We start from the raw sequence: 20,183 nt of genomic DNA, 5'->3' as shown, positions 1-20,183 counted from the left end.
ACATGGCACGTCTGCTCTCCTCTAGAGCCACTTGATGAGGATACCTGCATTGTTCATGCCCTTATCATATAATTAAAGGAGTTGTCACATAGAATATTTAATGATGTGACAAGTAAATAATGAAGAAAGAGAAGCATACATGAAACGTGGTTTATACACAACACCTAGGACGTAACGAACTTTAAATTTTAATATGAATTAATATAATTTTTTTTGTTAAAGTGATGTTGAGTATTTGTTTCTTTATGGCATAGGGAGTCATTGCTAAACGGTATATTTGTAAATGAAAAATAATTTATGAAGAAAATTTTTATATACATATTCTTAATGATCTAAAAATATGTGCTAAAATAAACTATGATAAAAGATCCCTCAATCAACTTCACATTTAAGGTCTAAAATGTAAATTTTGCCTTATAAGGATAAGCAAAAGTAAAAAAAAAATTCTTGTATTAAAATTGCTCTTACAAAATAGATGTATAACAAGCTGTGTAATCAGTGTCACTGTATCTAAGTCTAACACGTAATCATGTAATAACTCGTGGCCGAAGTTGAGAAGATCTTGTACCACTGACTGAGTTATTACATGAGATCCCCAGGGAAAGCGATTTTACCTGAAGAATTAATATACACATGCAGGTGAAGATGACACATAAACTAATGATGCTCTCACTACATCGATGGGTAATCAATGCGTGCCCGGAGGTTAAGCAAACAAACTTGTAAACGTCGGCGGCAGCCAGGGATCGATACCGGAATTGTGCCGACTCATCCACGAAAAACTTGCGAGTATCGTGCGTGTTGGAGGTACTTTTGTGAATGTGTCCGGTCTATGAATTGGATTTAAGGGTATTAGCGGTGAGTATCCGCTCAATACATGATACTACCTCCGTCTATAAATATTTGACGTCGTTGACTTTTTGATATATGTTTAACCGTTCATTTTATTTAAATTATTTTGTAAAATATGAAAAGTAATATATATATGCATAAAAGTATATTTAAAAATAAATAAAATGATATAAAAATAATTAATAATTATGTAAATTTTTTTAATAAAATAAATAGTCAAACACGTATTAAAAAGTTAACGGCATCAAACATTTAGCGATGGATGGTGAACAAGAGATCAAGTTCCGTCGCTGCATCTCCCCTACTGTTGCTGCATGCATGGATATGATCAAGTCATTCTGTCATTGTACGCAAGCTCCTCAGCTGCATAAAAAAAAAAATCCAGCCGACCCACGCATTTCTTCCCATGTCGAGTCAAAGTGCAGCAGCTCCATCTGCCCTACCTATATGACATATAGATGCACCCTGCGAATACATGCGAACAATATCAAAACATTATATTTGTAAATAAAAAATAATTTATAAGTAGGAGGTTTATATACATGTTATTAGCATATAAAGCCAATGTTGAAAAATAAACTGCGATTAGATCATCAAAATTAACTCTAAATCTAAAATTGAAAACTTAAAATTTGACTTTTAAAACATAAGCAGAAGCGAAAAGATAAATATGTTACTCTAATTGTTCCAAATAATTTGGGCTGCAGAAATAAAAACCAATCACATTGGCCAAATTAAAGCAATAACAGGAAATTCCTGTTAACAATTGTTTAGTTCTCAATTTTTTTTCCAAAAACATCGTATCGAATTTTTGGACACCTAAATAAAGCATTAAACATAGATAAACCAAAAAACTAATTGCACAGTTATGGAAGAAATCTTGAGACGAATCTTTTGAGTCTAATTAGCCATAAGTGCTATAGTAACTAACATGTGCTAATGATGGATTAATTAGGCTTAAAAGATTCGTCTCGCGGTTTCTAAGCTAGTCGTGAAATTCGTTTTTTCATTCGTGTCCAAAAACCCCTTCGACGTCCTGTTAAACGTTCGATGTGATGTTTTTATAAAAAAAAATTTAACAACTAAACAGTACCTACGAGAGACAGGAGGAGGAAGGAAACTTCGTAGCAACTTCCAGCACATCGTTAGCACTCGCATCTGGTGGCTACCGTGAGCTCGAGCATGCAGCGGTAGACTCTCGTATTCGTCCATCGCAGTCGACTCGAGTCGATGGCACGGACGACTATTACAAATTCCGTACGGCCTTACTGTAGCCGTGTTATTCCTTTTGTTCTGTATACCGTCACGATCGATCGTCTTTAGGCATGCATGAGCCACACAATCTATCGACAGCATTTGAGCTGTGTAGTGCTGTACTCCATCCGGCACATAAAAAATGAATATCATATCGAGATTTATTGTACTAAAATATATCACGTATTTTTTTATGAGATAGAGAGAGGTCTATCTTTTAGTTTTATCTTTTAGTTTGAAATAAGTAAAACAATATATTTATAAATAAAAAAATAAACCATCAATAGAATTTTCATAGGTGTGTTCAAGCATTAAATAAACTATGACAAAAATATTAGAATTAAGCATAATCGTACTAATAATAAGTGAACATACTCACGATCACGCGCGTCGTTGTCACCACTGGTGAAGCTGTATATACCAAGGGGTTCCAGGAACCCCCTTCAGAAAAATTTGTAACTAAAGCTTATAAATTTTCACCATATATTTATTCCTCCGATCTAAATTTAGATACCCATGACACCCTCCTCTATATCGCTCTAGCTTCGTCCCTGGTTGTCACGTACGGCATCGGCGCTCTCTTGCGACGGACCCCACCCAGGGATCTCATCAGATCTGTCGCAGCGGCGTCACGAATAATGACCGATCGATCGAACGACCGACGTTGATATGGAGTATAGGCATACGATGATAGCGAGCGTGTGGTACACGGGAGAAGCGGGCACCAAGCACGACGTTTCGTTTCACGCACCGCGCGCGCGCGCCTCATCCATCTTATCCCGCCGTGGCGCCAGCAGCAACACCGGCCGCGGCATGCGCACATCTGTCTCGTTCGGGCGGGCATCACGCGCGCGTTGGGTTCGGCCCATGATCGCGAGGAATTGGATTGCGAACAGGGCTGAAAAGCCCCGATGGGAGAACGCCGCCGCGCTCACCGGCCCACGTCAACACAGTCTCTCCGACAGTCCTGTATACAAACTTTCTGTATACAGATTTTTTATATATAAAAAATTTTAGTGTATAATCTTTATATAATATATTTTTCATGATGATATTTTCAGTGTAGATATTCCTTTGTTAGATACTTTATATGTTAATTATGTTCCTATAAATTTCCTATACAAAAAGTTCTATGCATACATTTAAATTTTTAACCTTGAATTTAAATATGATTTTGGATTTTTTCATCGTTATTTATTTTTCAACATCTACTTTTTTATCGTTAAAAACATATCTTTATCTTTATCTTTACTATTTAAAAATTACGGATATTTCTTGGTACGTCGGCCCATTGTCTAAATTTTGGGCCGATTTGGTCTGTTGACGTGCGGCGACCAGCAGTGCTTGTGGCCGAGGCCCATGACAGCGCGCGCGGCCCACCTCGGTTGCGGTGGCCTAGCAAGGCGTGTGGCAGGCCAAGGCACACGGGTGTGCGGCCCATGACCGGCGCTAGGGAGCACGACCCATAGCGCGGCCCAGCCCAACAGCGATTGTAATTAAATGATATTGATTTTTCCCTACGAAGAATTCTACCAGCAAGAGACCAAACTAATAATGAATCCAATTCATCTAATCAGGAGGTTAATTAGGCAGCAGCTCCACTTGGCAATAGTACATACGTGCAAATCATGATCATAATTACTTGAAGCTTCAATCTGATGATCAAGCACTAACCGTAGCTGACGTTTTATTTGTCTTGTGGCGTGCTAGGCTGCTAAGTTTAAGCACTAACCGTAGCTGACGTTTTATGCATACATTTAAATTTTTAACCTTGAATTTAAAGTTAATTTTGAGTTGTTTTCATCGTTATTTATTTTTCAATATCTATTTTTAGATCATTAAAAACATATATATATATAATTAAAAAAATATTTTTATTTTGTGAATATGCTATTTGAAAAGCCAAATAGCTTCAGGATGAACCGATCCAGAAACGTATGGCAGCCATCAACGACGCCTTTCGATCACTGCGGCGACAAGAAAAAAAGCAACCTCTCTTGCAATCTCTCGCAGGCTTGCAGCACGTACTCCCATCCTCCCTAGCAGCAGCAGGCAGGGGACCAAGCTAAAGCAAACCACACACCACGCTACTCCTGCACCTGCGTTTTTTTTCTTCTTCTCTCCCCTTCACAACAGAGACGACGACGACGACGACGCCAAGAGACCAAGAGCATCTCCATGGCCGCGCCCGCGTACTGATCATCAATGCGCTAGCTAGCTGCAGCGCGCCATGGACCGGACGCCCGCCGCGAATCCCAGCTCAGATCGACACCCGATCGTATCCCACACCGATCTCCTCCCCGCATCCTGCTCTCCTGCACCTCCACCTGCGTCTGCAGTGTTTTCCGTCGTCCCTCTCGTGATTGATTCTTGCACTAATCCCTTCTTTCCATAGGCCTATTTTGTGATCAAATGCATCGGCTTAGCCTTCCAGATTCTGCGTACTTTGTGCTAGCTAGCTAGCGCCTGCGTGTGGTCCTCCAGGGAGGTTGCAAGCAGCTGCTGCAACTGTGATGGCGGCAGGGGAGTGGCTGGCAAATCTGTGGCAGTGGATCATGCAAAGCAGTGCAAGTGCCAGTGGCAGTGGCAGTTCTCACCAATGGCGCCCAGTGCTTTTAACCATCTCTATCTCTGGTGCCTCTGCTGGTGGCTGCTCCCCCTCCTGCATGCCTGCCCGATCTGCTTTTGCTAGCTGCGACAAATGCAGGCTTCAGTCGAGTGTATGTTCTGTTCATGTGCAGTGCAGCCTTTTTTTCCTTCTTCTTTTCTTGGAGCTGCGTTTGAGATTGGAATAGTTTTCGGTGCTTGAAAAGGCTGAAATGCCTTTGAAATGCGTGAATTATATAGGATGCTGTTGAACAAGAAACGGAGAAAACTCAGCGAAAGGAGATCGAACTGGTGTGTGTATAGGCATTGTGCAGCCTGAATCTTCAGTGTTGGAATGAAGAAGACGAGGCATATCTTGCGTGTTGTCTGTCCCCCACACAAAAAAGCAAGTCTTTTGGAGGCATCTTTGTACTGAAGAAAAGAGGCCTGCTGCTGCAAGGTTGTGTGAGCAATGGCATCTCTCTCTCTCTCTCTCTCACACACACAGATGCAAGTAGGGCTACACTTCAATGTTGGTAGAGCCAATCATTCTCTGTAAGGTAGGATCCAAATGTGCAGACCATGGAGTACAGTCTGTGCATGGCTCCTTGTAGGAACAAAGCATCGAGCACTCACTGAAACAGATCCTCCTCTCTTCAATGAACTGTTGCTCTACTCTCTCTGACAGTCCAGAATCATTAAGTCTCTTCCATTTCTCATTTATTTTCTGAACAAAAAAATATCAATGCTCTTCTGCAAAAGAAAGAAAATAAAATAAAAATTAGAGCTGAAATCTACCAGTATCAGTAATGCCATCACATAATCTACAAACGCAGCTTCATACAATGATGCAAACGCAATCCATCACATCAAAGTGAGATCGAACGCATCTGTGATTCTGTGCCATTTCATGATGTCTCATCGGATCATCAAGAATTGATGTGTGTGTTGAGCCTCCTGCTGCTTTCTCGTGATCTACACATGATGCACACACTGTGCAGCGTCACCTGCTCGCTTCAGGTCAAAAGATAGTGGGAGTATTGCAGCACTGCTCTGGAATCAGCTACAGTGTCAGTAGTTTTTGACATGATACATAATTATCACCACTACTTGATGATTTCTTAGAGTAAAGATTAAAACTGATTTAGTGCGAAATTTGGTTATTCTTAACTCCAAACGGTAGATCCCAGCGGCATGTCGTCTTCTTTTTTTTGCCAAATTTCGATCAAATTTCAGTCGGATCTTACTGTTCTGAATTTGAATCCTCGAAAACAATTCAAAATAGACGGCTGTGATTCAACACGGTGCAGTGGTAAACGACACAAATGGCCAGGCTCATGGATGGGGAAAATGGGGCCCACTTGTCAGTCAGCGGCGAGATGCGCTGTCCGCTTCGTCCTCGGAGGCTATAAAAGCGGCACCACCAGGAGGAGGAGGAGGAGGAGACAGCGTTCCGGGCAGTACACCAGCGCTCTTGGCTTCTTTCGCCATGGCGACCACGCCCTTCTTCCTCTGGGCCACGCAGTCCTCCTCCTCGGCTTCCGCCGCCGCCGCCTCCGGCCAGAACATCGGGGGCCTCGGCGCCTCGGAGGAGGCAGCGGCGACGGGGGCAGCGAAGCTCTCACCGGAGCTCGCGTCGGCGGCCGTGGCGAGGCCGAGGCTCCGCCGGCAGGCTTCCGCTCCGGCGAAGCAGCAGCAGCAGCAGCAGCAGCAGGGGGGAGGGAGCAAGAAGACGCCGCAGCGCGGTCTCGGTGTGGCGGAGCTCGAGCGCCTCCGCTGCGGCGGGGACCCGCTGCGCGACCTCAACGCTGCCGTGGCAGTGGCCGCCATGGGGGACGCCGCCGCCGCCGCCGCCAACGTCCATGGCCACACCGTCGTACACCACCACCTGCAGGTCTCCGCCTTCGACGCCGACGCCTGCGGGCGCCACCACGCGCCGCTGCTGGTCCGCCCGGCTCCTCCCGCTCCGCCGCCTCCGGCTCCCTTCTGCTACGTCCACTCGCCCTCGGCCGGCGGCCAGAACGCGGTGCCTCCGGAGCAGCAGTTCATGAGGGATCGTTGGGGCTGCATGGGGGGACTCGCCGGCGCCGGCCACCAGCCCCAGCTGCTGTCGCTGGCGCCAGAGCACCCTTCAAGCCAAAGCAACACCATCTGGCGTCCGGCGTCCTCCTCCTCCTCCTCCTGCCTCCCCACCGGTCACCGCTGCGACCTCTGCTCCAAGGTAACCCACCAGCCTTCTCGAACCTTCCAAAATCACATCTCGCAAATCGCAATGCCATTACAAAATTTAATCTCCTCTCCTCTTCCTCCTTCGTGCGCGCGCGCGTGCATTTCTTGACTCCAGACAATGGTGAGGGCGCTGGCAGAGAGAGGAGCACGCGGCGCTGCCGTCCCTTGCCCCGCCGCCGCCGCCACTGCGCAGGACTACTCCATCTACGATCTCGCCGCCGCCATGGCCACCGCTCGCAAGGTACAGAACAAGCCGGCAAACACAGTGCATGCACACGACGTCGCGTACGTACAAACTCACAAGTCACAACAAGCTCCTATTTTTTTTTCTCTGAAATGAACGCAGGAGAAGGGTCAGGTGTTGTTCTTGGGTCGGGAGAGGAAGAGCGACGAGGCGGCGGAGAAGGAGGTGAGGGAGATCGAGTTCTTCCCGGCGAGCACCAACCACCCCGACGAGTCGGAGTTCGCCGCGGCGGCGGGCCTGACGCCACTCCCCTCGTCGGCCGGTGGTGGCTGCGGCGCGCCATTGGACCTGTCACTGAGGCTTTAGAGATCCGGCCAGTTCGTCGATCACCCTTAGGGTTTAATTAGCTTCTTCTCTTGTTCGATCAAATGGGGAGATGCTTAATTTTTCGGTGCCAAGATCGATCTATGGGAAACATTATGCTGCCTCTCGATCCATGTTTCAATCAACCTCGGTTAATTTCCATTTCTGTCAAGAGTTGTTATCACTCTATTGTACAAGTAATTTTGGTCAACCTTAATTATCTGAAAACAATGTCATGCTAATTTGTTTTATGCTATGTCAAGTTGTTTTCTAATCACCCATTTTTGACTATTAGCTATGTTCTATATTATAAGACTTTTTGACATTACCTCCTTTGAGGGGTTTTGATGCTACTTTTGCCCAATTGGTTATATGACATTACATTTAAAAAAAATTAAAAAACTATAGGAACCCAATTATCAGTGAAATATCCCTCCCTCCAACCTTCTTACTATTACTACCTTCGTTTAATATTGTAAGACTTTCTAGCCTTGTCTAAATTCATCAATTGATGAATATATATAATTTATATTTATGTCTAGATTCATATAGCATACATATGAATATAGCTAAAGTTAAAAAGTCTTATATTGTGAAATAGAGGGAGTAGTTACTTTTGTTTCTGTTAGTCTCACCTCTTCTGGTCATTGCTTTCACTGGTACCCTTGCTGTGCGGGGGAGTCATCGTAGACTTTTTCCTATTTTGGGACACATGTAATAACTCAGAAGATTAAATATATACTCTTCCGGGTAATAATTATTAGGTTAACTGGATCCATGTCATTACATGATTGTCCTAAAAAAACACCACTATTATTTAACTATCTGGAGTCACCCCATTATAACTTGGGAAAATTACAAAGATGCCATAATAATCTCATGGTTACTACTTGCCTTCAATGCATTTTTCTAAAATATTTAGACCAAATTGCCCGTGTCTTCTTCCATCATCCCTCTCCTATTCATTCTCTCTATCAATGGAGCTAGATCTAGTCATGAACAGCGGCCACAACACGTATATGAGGTAATGGGGGAGGCTGAAGTTGGAGTAGATCATCCTTGAGTCCATCTTCAACAACGACAAAGCCAAGCAAGCAAGTGAGGTTGTGTCGCTAGGTCCATGGCCTTGCTAGTGAGAACAACTCCATGGCATGCCGCTCATCGCCAAAGATGAAAGGGAGATAAAGGAGGGGATGGAGGAAGAAGACATAGGAAAATTGGTTCAAAATTATTTAGAAAATATATTGAAGGGGCAAGTAGTGGCGTATATCGCATGACCATGAAATTGCAATGACATGTCTGCAAATAGGTAACATAGTAGTAATGTTTTTCTAATATGTTGCATTTAGAATTGTATGGATCCAATAAACCATAAATATTTAACGTTTAGGATATGATTTGATAAAATTATGAAAGTCAAATTTGATTTTGAGTGTCAAATACTCCCTCCGGTTGAAACCACCACATGGCCCCTAACCGTCACCTCGGAGCATCCGAGGAAAGCCACTTGGGAAGTTAGGGGTTGTTCCGACAACCTTCCATGGCCTCACGTGTGAATGCCCAAAGGTAGGTGCGTGGTGAGACTATAAGGCCCCAGGTAAGCCTTCTCGTGGGTGCTAGAAAGTTAACATGTGGTCTTCACGTAGGATGGCGAACGGGGGCACAAAGAAGTCAAAAGAATAATGCCTTGCAGATAAGGATGGGCACAAGTTGGTCCGCAGGTAATTGACATTAAAATTAAAACTTGGTTCATCAGTTATATTAAAAACAGTCATGGATTACCCGAAGGCCGTCCCATATCCATCCCTGTATGCGAACCCTAAGTCTTGACACCAGAGTAGGCAAAGCGTGACCTCATTCGTCCGGTTAGGGTGAGTTGTTTTGGGTCAAAAAAGTTGTACCAATTCGTTTACGTAAAGAGGTAAGTACTTAGCGCATGATTACTTACATATCAATTATTTTAAACTTGGAAAATAATCTTATTTGTAGTTTTAAAGTAACTTGTCTTTATTTATTTTCTTTTTGCAAAAACATAACTGATCATGCGCTTGTAGTTTATCTCATTTTGCCCGAAGAAATTGGTTCACCTTAACCTTGTTCTGCTTTAGTGAGGCGTGCAAATGACTGGTCAAGGCCGAAGGGTAGTAAATACAGACGGTTCGGTGTAACACCTCCCGTTTTGATAAGGGATAGCAGGGTGTTTTGATCCCTCCTGCTTTTTTTTTTCTCATTCACATCGAATGTTTAGACACTAATTAGAAGTATTAAATATATATTATTAATAAAACACACCTCATAGTCTGGACTATTTCACGAGATGAATCTATTAAGCCTAATTAGTCCATGATTAGCGAATATGATGCTACAGTAAACATTTGCTAATTATGGATTAATTAGGCTTTAAAAATTTATCTAATAAAATAGTATTTATTTATACAATTAGTTTTGTTATAAGTCTATATTTAATACTCCTAATTAATATCAAACAAACATCCGATATGACAATGACAAGAGACTTAAAAAAAATATCAGATCCAAACAACCACCTATTCGCATCGGCAAATGGCTTGAGGTCAGTCTAGTGCAGTTAATTGGAGTGACCGGTGACATACAGCATGTCAACCGGCTGCAATGCACACAATGATGTATTCTTGCAGTATATAAGCCAGAGAGTATAGGCACCGAGTAGAGGGTCGTATTCCGAGAGACGAAAAGAGAGACACAGGAAAACATTGTAAGATCTTCAGTTCATACCCCAGCAAGAAATCCAAACATCAGTTCGTCTGCCCTGTGGCGCCAAACGTTTTGCATCTCAACGATGCCTCATTGCCTCAAACCACAAAACATGACCGAACATCCACCCAAGAGTTCCACCGATCACAACAGGGCTAGAACAGAATACAGGCAAGGCCATATAGGCCAAGAAATGCCATTGGCACGGCCGGGAATCATGTCCCACGGAGCATAGATGAAACGGCCAAACAAAAGCTACAATTCTGCAGAAATAGATTATTCTCATCTGGACAACATGGGTAATGTCTCTCAGGAAGCAAAAGGCAGCAAGATCTACAAGTCTGATACAAGCTAGAAATGCAACACGGAGCAGAACACAGAAGCAGCCACTCAGTTACACAGGGATCGGCATCAGCAAGCACGCTCTCCTTGTGATCTGTATGTCTCTTTTCACCTCAATTTTCTGCAGCAAAAACGAAATTTCAGATCATACGGGGGACAACTTTGATAGCATCATAGGAATATAACAGAGAATGAGAGAGAACAAGATCTCAATGTTACAGAGCAGTTCGCATTCTAATGATGCCATAACAACTAAAAATGCAGACCGCAGCATGATATTTATGTAGAATATGACAGCAAAGAAAGTTTGTTCAGCTACAAGATTTAGCCCAAAAAGAAGACGATCACTATAGGTGCATATGAGTGTGTGTAGGACTTATTTTCTCATCAATGCTTACTGCAAAAGCAACCAAAATCTATCTGGCTCTATTGAGCATCAAAATTAAACTTCTGGAAGACAGCAGCTGACGGAGTCAGTATAAGACTGCAAGTCATAATACTGTAATTTTTTTTGGTTTCCAGGAAACAGTGGTGGTAAAACCTTGTAAATTCAGAAATCACAACCAACATGACAGGAAAAAAAAGAGAAATGAATCACATCATAAAAAAGCTACTAGTAAAAAGCTAGCTGTGTGATGTACTGTAGTTTTTATTTTCCTCAATATAAGGCACAATCCTTTTGCATATATACCAAACATAAATCTAAGACAAGACTTGCAGTCATGTTTTAGCACAAATATAGCAATTGCTGATTTAGGCTGGCAGACCAGCATGAAAAATACCTGGCTGGCTTTCCACCATGCGTGTTAGGTATATTGTACTTAACCGTGAATAGACAGAAACATGCGAACATCTTAAATGTTAATTTATACTAAGTAAAATAAGCCAACTTACCCAAAACAATTTAAAGAAAGGTAACTGAAGCAAGACCTGGTTCCTTTTCTTATACATGCTCCGAGAAAATCATTTTCTGGCATGGTTTCTTAAGGGATAACAATTTACAGACATAATGGGTACTAGTAATGTGCTTGTCTACAATTAAACTGTATGACTTTCAACTTTTATGATTAGCAAGCAAAAATTTCTTGACTTACATCATTCCATTTCTAATTTAGTTATTACTTGCAGCAATCAAGCAATCCTTTATTATCACTGTACTCAACTACTCATAAACATAAATCTTGTGCCCTTGAACATAGAAGTTAAGGCATGAAATTCCCTAGTGAAATAATTAAATGCTCTGTCCTACATCGCAAGCAGACCTTCTCGTCCACTTTGCTCACATAGAAATGTCATATATGAGTAAAGAACATAGCATTACCTCTAAAACTGACTAAATAAAGAATGGCACAGCACGGTACGACATAACTTCGCATACCGTTGTTAATACCCAACCATTTCGTTACTAAATTCATGGCAATTCAGTCAGTCACTGAACGAAAACAGTAAGATCAAGATCGAAGCAAGAACATAGCCAGACCTTTCTGCCCCTCGGGAGCTTCATGATAGACGGGCTCATCCTCAGGCACCGTGCGGAGCTCATCGCCCACTGCCTCTCCACTACCAGCTGCCGCGCCATCATCAGGGTAGCGCACGACCACCACAGGGCAGACGCAGTGGTGCACGCAGTAATCACTAACACTCCCGAGCCTCCCCTTGTTTCCCCTGCGCGAGGCACCGAAGCCGCGGCTGCCCATGATCATGGCGGACAGGCCGAGGCGCTCGGCCTCGAGGCAGAGGCGCTCCTTCATGTCGTGGTCCTTGACTATGTGGATCTTGAAGGGGATCTGCGCGGCGACGAGCGGCTGCGCCAGGTCCTGCGCCTTGGTGGAGGTGAAGGCGTCGAAGTCCTCCTCTCGCTTCTTCTTGGCCTCCTCGGGCTCGTCGCGCGGGGCGGCGGCGTTGGCCTGGTGGGCGTCGGCGTCGGCGGCGTCGTCGTCGTCGACGGAGACGGGGATGGACCCCCAGTCGGCGCCGTAGAGCACGGAGGTGGGGCGGACGTGGAGGAGCACGACGGCGTCCCCGGGGCGGAGATAGTTCTGCACGGCCCACTTGACGGCGAAGGCGGACTCGTCGGAGAGGTCGACGGCGATGGCGATGCGGCGGTGCGGGGAGGAGGCGGACGCGGAGGCCGCCGCCAGGGAGGAGAAGAAGAACCGCGGCGAGTTGGGCTGGATCCCCGTCGCCCCTCCCCCCGCCAGGCGCAGCGGCGGCGGCGGCGTCGACGGCGACTTGTCGCCGCCGGCCACCGGGGACGCCGGGTGGTGGGTCGCCATCGCCGCCTGGGGCTTCCGAATTCGATTCGACTCGACTCGCGGGGCGGGGCGAGCGCTCGATCTGGGGAAGGGGGGGGGGGGCGGGGGGGGGGGGGGGGGGGGGGGGGGCGATGCGAGGACGAGGTGGAGGGCTTTTGGCTTCCGACGATGGACACGGGAGTGTGTTTCTTTCTTTCTAATCTTCTCCTCCTTCACTAGAGTGTTGTTAGTAGTGGGTGGTGGTGCCGGGAGGACACGTACTGCCTGCGCTTTTTGTCACTTTTACTGCGGTTTCTTGGTTTGATTTGTGCAATTTGTTGGTGTCCCTCCTCCGTTCGCGTTTCCCGTTTGTTACGTTGGACGTTTAGCTGGATATTGGAGGGGATTTTCGACATGAATAAAAAACAAATTTCATAGCTCAACTAGAAACCGTGAGACGAATCTTTTGAGCTTAATTAATCTGTCGTTAGAACATATTGGTTACTGTGGCACTTATGGCTAATCATATACTAATTAGGCTCAAAAGATTTATTTCATGATTTCTTTCATAATTATGCAATTAGTTTTTATTTTCATCAATATTTAATATTTTATTTAGGTGTCTAAAATTCGATGTGGTGTTTTTAGGAAAACTTTTCGTTTCAGTATTCGAATTTTCTTTTTCAATTTTAGGTCGGATTGAAGCGTTTTTTCGGTGAAGGTCTGATAGAATTTTAGAGCGCTAGGAAGATACTCGTGCCTTGTCATGAAAATATATTACAAAATATTGTAGATTTTTTATTAACTATGTTAGTACCGCTTGTTTGAACAAAATCTAGATTATTCTAATAATATTAAAAAACAAAGGCTAAATTATAAAAAATTCAGAAAATAATGAGGTGATACATTCACTGCCATCGCTATAAACATTTAAAATAGTATATATTCCCTACAACACTCGTGACATGTACAACAATGAGATAATTATCATCTATATACATCCACGTTAGATTAATCATCATACTTAGTATTAACTTGGACGTTATTAACTTAAAAAAAACCTAGATGCGTTCTCTTCATTCCAAGCTGCATGGAACATTTTTACAAGGAAAAAAATCATATATTGGTTGCATGCAGCAAATACAAAATATAAAAATAATGTATTAAATATTATAAAGATAAATACAACAGGTTTGTTTAGTTGTCTTTGTTTATATCAACAGAGATTACATCGAGATGTTCTGAAGATGCAAAGTTCCACTATAATTTACTTGGCCTTTGTCGTGTTGCTTTTCTAGAAAAACAAGAAAATAAAAAATAATTTATAAATAATTTTTTATATACTTCAGACCGAAAAATAACCTATAATAAAAAAATCCTAAAATTAACTATATATTCGAATTTTAAAATCTAAATTTTATTACAAGTATAAGCATTACAAAAAACATGCACCCAGTTCTTTCGTTTCACCGAACCCATGCCTCAACAATGGATACTTCATACTTTATTCATGCTAACGAATGGAAAACAAAATCAAAATAGAAAACAAACGTGCTAACTCACAAATTCAAACATCTTTTTGTGGTGGATCAGGGGAAAAAAAATTAGCATAAATCATCCGCGCTTCGTATCCGACAAATCTGACTAGAATTTTCCGTGCCGGCAAGCCGCCTCTCTTCTCCCGAAGGATGATCAGCCACACGAATGGCTGCCGCCAATGGAGTTACATTTCTGCTCAGCTTCGACAGCCTTGCCGAGCCATGGCCATGAGCAGCTGCTGCTCCTGCCCGGTGACACCCTGACGACTTCACTGCGACCGAGACGCACGCCGACCGACGGGGAAGCTTCATGTCGAGCCTCTTGCTCCGGCCGCCGCCGCCATGGTCGACGGCCCGGCCGTGGCGGCCGCCGCCCTGGGGCTTGGTCTTGGAGGACCACCGCGAGGTCCTCACGGCCTGCTTGTTGTAGAAGACGAGGCGCGGCAGGAGGCCCAGCACGTGCCTCTTGAGCGGCTCGTCGCCGATGTTCTTCTCCGCGGGGTTGCCGTCCAGGGTGATCGACTGCAGGGTGCCGCAGTTGGCGAGCTGGTCGAGGCATTTCGAGGACGCGAGCTTGTTGGAGTGCAGGTCGAGCACCTTCAGCTTGAGGCGGTGCAGGCCTTCCACCTCGCTGATGCTGTTGCCGCCGATGTACAACTCCTTCAGAAAAGGGCAGGACGACAAGCCTGAACACGAAAGAAGGGAGAAACAAATTTCGGTCACCTTTTCTTGTGCATCTGTATCTCTGAATTCTGAATATCAAGTGAAGCACTGTTGCTCTAGATGCAACTAACATCTCCCAAGAAGTGAATTCTGAATATCAGGGGAAGCACTGTTGCTCTAGATGCAACTAACATCTCCCAAGAAGAGAGGGTATGAAAGAATGGTAGTATGAAATCTAACTAAAAGTATGATGTCTAATCACCATCATATGCCAGATGACAAAAAATGTAAAACTAGAATACTGATCTCTCCCTTTCACAGTATAAAAGATTTTCTAACTTTACCTAGAATCATATAAATGCTAATGCATCTAGACATATATAAAAATCATATACACTAAACAACGGATAAATCCATGTTATTACCGTGTAAGAATATTAATTCTTACACGGTAAGAATATTATTTAAACTGAAAACTTGTGTAAGAATATTATTACCGTGGCCAATTTTAATTATTCGGTTGTAACTCAAGTCCAGAACACGAAGTAGTGTCAACTCTTTTAGGCCTTCAATAGCTGAGATGTTATTTCTTGACAAATTCAACATACGGAGTCCTTTTGGAAGTGCTCCTGAAGTTATTCTTACTGAAAGAAGAACAAGCAACCTGGTTTAGGTTAAAATTCAACTAGTTAAAAACACAGGGGACCAAAGAGAAAAACAATTGAGTGATAGGAACTTGGTAAAAAACGAACCACATTTCTAGATAGAAACATACTAATTGAGTTTCCTGCCAAGTTCAGCAGCCGCAAATCATTGAACACACTAAGAATTGGTATTGCAACCAAGCCAAGATTAGACAATTGTGCTGTGGAAGACGATGGTTTCAGCATTGAAATGTAGCTGTAAGCAGTTTCCATGCCAAGAGGAGATTTAGCATTGAGCTTTCGGACAGTACCAGCTTGATTGGAATTCATTAAATGCGCAGAACTTGAACATTCTGCCTGTCCATTTGGAACCATGTCATTTGAAACAGGAATTTGACTGATCCAGTTCTCAATTCTTCTAATATTGAATTCTTTTTGTGATATATCACAATCCTGGTAAAATGATTCAGGTTCACAATTCTTCACTGTAGTAGCAATTTCTTTTTCATCGATTTTTTGGAATATATCTTCACTATTGAATGCATTATGTGATCGGTCACCATTAGTGGAATCTTCAAAAGAGCTTCTGTTCCTTGGCAATGTCACTACTGCAGTTGATGTAAAATCTGAATGATGGCAATCATTTCCTGATTCCACACAGCACAGTGAAATTTCATCGGCTGAACAATTGTTGCATCCAGAGTCTTGAATCTGGCTTTCACAAGGAATCTCTTCATATATACAATGACACTGGGATTGTGCATTGGGTTGAACACGGTCTTCTGAGGCATCTTTGCAGTAACTTGGTGAAACTCTGGCTTCTTCAGTGTAGGATGCTAGATCCAGTGAACTGAAGTTCCCACATGATCTAGAACGTAGTAGCCTACCTTGTGCAGAATCAATGCTATCTTCAGTGACGGTGGGAATGTGCACGTCTAGGTTTGCAGACTGTGATCTGCTCAACAAAGGTTGAGGCAAAGATGACTGCACTCCAGAGTTGACAAGACAACAAGTTGACACAATATCCTCAAAATCACATTGCTTTTCGATGAGAAGCTCAGAATTTCCAAGGAAGGACTGACACTCATGTTGATGAGGGTCAAGGATGTCTCCGAGAGATTGACTTTTCTTAATCTTACCTGACTCTTTGTCGGTGCAAAAGCTGAAGTCTTCTGACCTCCAGCAATCCTCGGAAGCAGGGCTCGTATACTGCTCGACGTTAGAATTACTAGAAATTTTTCCATCTACCTTCTGAGTCGAATTTGGATAAGCCCGTGTATCATCAACTGAACAAGTAACCAGCTTCTGAGAAGAAAAAATATTCAACTTTTAGCTATGCAGCAAAATGGAAGTGCTGGTTAACAGCATAAGATGTAGAACAACAGAAAAAAATAGCAGATATATATGTACCTTCGATCGGCGATGACGGGACGGATTAGAGAAGCAAGAAAACCGAAACATTTTCAAATTTAGTGATAAGTAGCAAGATACCGGCTACTGTACTGTATACTTCGTTCTGATCAGCCAGAGTTATTTAACCGTAATCAAAGGAGAAACCCAGCAGACAGTAGCAAATGCAACATGGACTTCGTCTACAGGAGAATCGAACAGCCAGCCTAGAGGTGCACACCAGTAACTCTTGTGTAGCAGCCAGAGTGGACGAAAAATTTTATCTGTCAGACCTGACAGATCCAACACAACGATGCTATATAACAACCAGCACTGCAAAATATTGAGAAAAAAAACTATGTCACCAGTAGCAGATCAAGACAGTGCTATATGCTGCATAAACTATGCAGTTGATTGATTTTCAGATAGGCAGACAAATGAAAAGGAACAGAATATAGTGTCCAGACGTCCTGTGATAGCCCTAACAAAAGAAACTGGAAGGAGAAAAAAAGAGAGAATACAATTATATATGATTCAAATTGCAAAAAAAAAATCACTACACTACAAATTGAGTGCTGTTTAACTAAGATCATATAGGATTCAAACGAAAAATGTATCGGGTTTGTTATGCGGTAGAAACACGAAACAGAGTATGCCCACACATACCCTTCAGTATCGTAAGGTGAACCAGTTCAACATCAAGCACAGGAAGATTAATGCAAACCAGCCCACCCAATTCCAACCTGACACCGCCAGATTTACCGCAACCTACGAAGAGATCGCAGAACCTTCCACACAAACAGAGAAGAAAAAAATAACTGTATCCGCTTGAAGACGATCCTTTCACGCACACAGTTTCATCAAATCAACAACCCATCATACTAAAAACCAAAGCCCGCGCGGAGCTAAAGCCAAATCCCACCACCGAATGCATGCGCCGCAGCCTCATCGACCACCCACCCATCTAACCACGCCGCAAAATCCTCCACCCAAAAGGAGCCGGGGGCAGCCGCCATGCGTCAGATCAATCAACCGAGCGAGCGAGGGTGGGTGGGAGGAGGCGGCGAGGTCGAACCTGCCGTCCCGCTCCAGATCGGAACCACCGGCCGGGGATCCTCCCGCTTCTCCGCGAAGAAAGAACTACTTTTGCTGCGGGGAAGAAGGGCGCGGCGGCTGGCGGGGGGCGCCTTTTTTTAGGGAGGGGAGGTTTGAAGCGACGCGACAATATTAGCTCCGGGAATTCTAGGGCTCAAGTAAACCTTAGGAAAATTTAAGTTTTTGCCTTTTACGAGTAGTCAAAATAGATTACTGATGTTTATAACATATGGTCATCATAAGTATATTATATATGGGTCCAGTGATAAATCATCCCCTAATAAAGCTTGTTTTAGGAAAATAAGAAGCTTGTTCTGACCATGCTTGTGGGAATATTTAATTTAATAGTATTGAAAGGAATAAGATGATTAGAAATATTATTATGGGAGGTAAATATAGAGGTGATTGTGGACATAATTATAAATAAAAAATAAATTATGAATAAAGCATTTTTTATATATTCTTAGCGATCTAAATCAACGCTCGAATATAAACTTCAATGAAAATCCTCAAAATCAACTCTAAATTTAAAGTTAAAAATTTAAATTTTGACAATAATCAGAAACGAAAAGGTCGGTACGGTAATTGCTACTACGGGGTTAACCGGCTCACCAACGATTTTTAGTCTATACTAAATGAAACTTTGCTGCATCAGGGGAAAATAAATGAAAACGTAGTAATAAAAATATTTTTTTAATTACGGGTTGGAGTATTTATCATCTAAGCCAGTGTAAGGGTTGTCTCTAAACATCTCGAATCTAACATATAGACAGTTAAAAAGATAGGTCATACAACCCAGAGTCTATTTTATTGTCTATAAGTTATTTAATGTTTTTGTGTAGTTAAAAGAAAATATAAATAAAATATTAAAAATTTATTTTCTACAAGCTATACAACAGATGTGAAGTCATTTATTTTTTCTTAGTGCATGAGCTGCTGCTGTCTACTGATGAGGAGACGCCTCCGTTGTACATGTCCTAAGAGCATGTACTAGGCTCTCTCTTTGAAGTTGTCTTTATGTTCTTAAGCTAAACACCTTTAAGATGTAGTAATGATTTAAACCATTACTAGTAGATTATTATAAACTATTGGTTTTGAAATTATTATGTAATAATTAATTGAATATTTGGAGTAATAAATTTTAATATTTTCGTCACAAACCACATACATGAGTTATATTGAGAAAATATTTCTAACTAATAAAGACATGCCCGTGCATCTACATATAGATGCAGTTGTTGATGATGAACTAATAATACTTGGGTTCTTTTGTCAATGAAAGATGAAAGATTATCTAATTTTTAACTATTTAATTGCATAAACAATAAAATTAACTATTATATAGTAAAAAAAACTATTTTATTAATATGAGATGATATATATATATATATATAAATATAAGTACCATTAAGCAGTTTAATAAATATGCGTGTAAAAGTCAAGAGAAAAACTGAAAATAAGCCAGAGGGACGATGCATCCTTACATTAGCTTCTTTTGTAATGGTAGAACATGTTCGAAGTGAATTTACCTTTTGGTTTAAGAAACTCCATGAATAAATTGGTATATATCCTAGGTGTATCTGTCCAAAGTGAATCCAGTTCCTCCTTACACAATTAGAGCGAACTCATCCGTAATAGGCTGATTATAAATGATCCACACAAAAGATATGTCTCCTACAGTCCTACTGTATCAAATCATGCCAAAGGTAATTAATACTCAATAACCTTTTCACTTTGTCACCATTTTTAGCCGTCCTAAATTTTGGTATTACTAAAGCAACAAAATTAATACCATTATCAACACAACCCTACCAAAATTTATTATTCGTTCCGTCCAAAAATATAATAATAATTGGAGATGTTTGAAGATCAAGATTGCTATAATAAAATATTTTGATTGGTTAAGATAAGAAAGTAGGTGACAAATTAAATAAGGATATTTGTGATTGGTTCAAATGAGAAGGTAGTTATGAAACGGAGGGATTAATTCCATAGCTTTCTACTGGTAAACTTTTTTTGGACAATGAAGTGAATAAGCCCCCACTAGTTACCAAGCCAAACACGGGGTGAGCAAAAG

At 42.3% G+C, this 20,183-nt stretch overlaps 3 protein-coding genes across 5 annotated transcripts; 1 reads left to right on the top strand and 2 right to left on the bottom strand.

Annotated features, from left to right (window-relative positions):
- Positions 1-6,169: 6,169 nt before the first annotated feature.
- On the top strand, positions 6,170-7,700 carry LOC107304271. Its single transcript, XM_015837521.2, has 3 exons — positions 6,170-6,913; positions 7,037-7,162; positions 7,268-7,700. The coding sequence occupies exons 1-3, from the start codon at positions 6,182-6,184 to the stop codon at positions 7,469-7,471; spliced, it is 1,062 nt and encodes a 353-aa protein (XP_015693007.2). The 5' UTR covers positions 6,170-6,181; the 3' UTR covers positions 7,472-7,700.
- A 2,483-nt stretch (positions 7,701-10,183) lies between these two features.
- LOC102715393 (universal stress protein PHOS32) lies at positions 10,184-12,900 on the bottom strand. Its single transcript, XM_006655397.3, has 2 exons — positions 12,024-12,900; positions 10,184-10,664 (listed from the first exon to the last, which is right to left on the bottom strand). The coding sequence occupies exons 1-2, from the start codon at positions 12,817-12,819 to the stop codon at positions 10,657-10,659; spliced, it is 804 nt and encodes a 267-aa protein (XP_006655460.2). The 5' UTR covers positions 12,820-12,900; the 3' UTR covers positions 10,184-10,656.
- A 1,275-nt stretch (positions 12,901-14,175) lies between these two features.
- On the bottom strand, positions 14,176-18,164 carry LOC102715116. Of its 3 annotated transcripts, none has more exons than XM_040524412.1 (5): positions 18,087-18,164; positions 17,033-17,344; positions 15,754-16,927; positions 15,476-15,622; positions 14,176-15,001 (listed from the first exon to the last, which is right to left on the bottom strand). In XM_040524412.1, the coding sequence occupies exons 2-5, from the start codon at positions 17,081-17,083 to the stop codon at positions 14,382-14,384; spliced, it is 1,992 nt and encodes a 663-aa protein (XP_040380346.1). In that variant the 5' UTR covers positions 17,084-17,344; positions 18,087-18,164; the 3' UTR covers positions 14,176-14,381. The 3 variants fall into 3 exon arrangements, with proteins under 3 accessions (XP_040380346.1, XP_040380345.1, XP_040380347.1); XM_040524411.1 differs by having other exon boundaries at positions 17,678-18,108; XM_040524413.1 differs by having other exon boundaries at positions 17,972-18,108.
- Positions 18,165-20,183: the final 2,019 nt, after the last annotated feature.

The sequence above is a fragment of the Oryza brachyantha genome, chromosome 5 (genome assembly GCF_000231095.2).
Source record: "Oryza brachyantha chromosome 5, ObraRS2, whole genome shotgun sequence".
Taxonomy (NCBI): domain Eukaryota; kingdom Viridiplantae; phylum Streptophyta; class Magnoliopsida; order Poales; family Poaceae; genus Oryza; species Oryza brachyantha.
The sequence above is the reverse complement of the archived record's forward strand: the minus strand, read 5'-3'. Positions and strand labels throughout refer to the sequence as shown.